Source organism: Girardinichthys multiradiatus, chromosome 23, assembly GCF_021462225.1.
Source record: "Girardinichthys multiradiatus isolate DD_20200921_A chromosome 23, DD_fGirMul_XY1, whole genome shotgun sequence".
NCBI lineage: Eukaryota > Metazoa > Chordata > Actinopteri > Cyprinodontiformes > Goodeidae > Girardinichthys > Girardinichthys multiradiatus.
The window spans coordinates 1609585-1611058 of NC_061815.1; the positions used below are offsets into that span (position 1 = coordinate 1609585).

At 58.4% G+C, this 1474-nt stretch overlaps 1 protein-coding gene across 1 annotated transcript; it reads right to left on the reverse strand.

Annotated features, from left to right (window-relative positions):
- Window positions 1-236: 236 nt before the first annotated feature.
- LOC124860738 (proteoglycan 4-like) lies at window positions 237-1079 on the reverse strand. Its single transcript, XM_047354278.1, has one exon. It carries the CDS (start codon window positions 1077-1079, stop codon window positions 237-239), a length of 843 nt encoding a protein of 280 aa, XP_047210234.1.
- Window positions 1080-1474: the final 395 nt, after the last annotated feature.

The window sequence follows — 1474 nt, forward strand, 5'->3', positions numbered from 1 at the left end:
GCACTATGGTTATGTACACCCGTTCAGAGGTTCTGGTGCCTGATATGTGAAGACTTATCAAAGTGTCTGAAATGTAATATTTCACCTTCCCTTTCGATTTGCTTGTTGGGCAACTTAGATGAGATCACCATAGAGACAAATTCAGTTCACATGGTTTTCACTCCCTTATGCATCGCTAAGAAAACTATCCTCATGAACTGGAAAAAGAAAAAGGCTCCTTTAATCGGCTCCATCACCTAGTAGGGGTGGGGCGCCTTTGGCTTCGTCCTGTGGGGCGTTGTGGCGGATTCGGGGGGGTGTCTGGGTTGGGGCGTTTGGGGTGTCCCTGGGCTGGGATCTCTGGGGGGTCTGGCGCTGGGGGCTGTGGTCCCGGCCGGGGTGGGGCTTTGGTGGCTCTCGGGGGAGACATCTGGTGGCTGCATGAGATGCTCTCGGGGGGCCTGCGCCTGGGTGGGTCTGGGGCGGGCTTGGGGGCTCGGGGTTCCTGGGGTGTATCGACTCCCAGGCTGGGGCCCTGGCTGGGCCTTGGGGGCCTTGGGTCCTGGCAGGTATGTCGCCGGGGTTTTGGGGTAGTGCATTCCTGGGCGCCTGGCCCTGGCTCGGGGGCCTTTGGTGCATCGGCGGGCATAGGGGCCTCCGAAATTGGCAGGTAGGTCCCATCTCATGGCAGGTACTCTTTCCTTCAAGGAGCACATTCTGCTGGCGGGGCGGAGGGTCTGCGGGAGGGGGTGGGACGGGGTCAACCTGGGTGTCCAACGTCTTATGTGCTCTGGGATTTGTTCGAATGTTGGGGTGGGTGTAGGTTTCATTCTGGGGTGGGGATAGGTGGTTGACCTTGGATGGGTGTGGGCGTCGCTTAGTCCTGGGTGGTTCCGGCTCGGTTTCTGGTTCCTTGTCTTGGTTCCGGTTACTGACGTTGGCCCCTTTTCTATCTGGGGGAGGTGGTTCGGAGGGGTCTGCATGGTTTGAGTGAGAGGGCTGGCCGGGGTTGTTCTCGGGGTGGACTGGTCTTGGCTTCCGGATGGGTTTTGGCTCTGTGGGCTCTCTTTCCTTTTGTGGGCCTCGGGGTGGGTCTTCATGCGGGGCTGCTTCTGGCAGGTGTATGGGTGTCGGGCATGTTGGTCCCAGTTTTCAGTTGGTTCTCGGGGCCTGTTACCTGTCCCTGGTCTTTTGCCCGGTAGATGTGCCTATGCCTCCTTCCTTTGTTGGGACTCGGCAAACGGGGGTGCCTATTGGGGTCAGCCGGGGAGCTGGCTCCCTGGGAGAGCGTTTTGCCCCCCAGTCCTTCCCTCCCCATCCCCGGACACTTCCCTCCGCCAGCTCCATCACATTACCACTCAAAGAGGGCCTTGGGGTGTGGGTGCGCCATTGGAATGCCGCTGATGTTTTCCTTTTCTGCGGTCCCATGGCAGCCTGTGCCCCAATTTTATTGTACAACTTAGACACTCTCACTTATAACATTTTCATGACATTC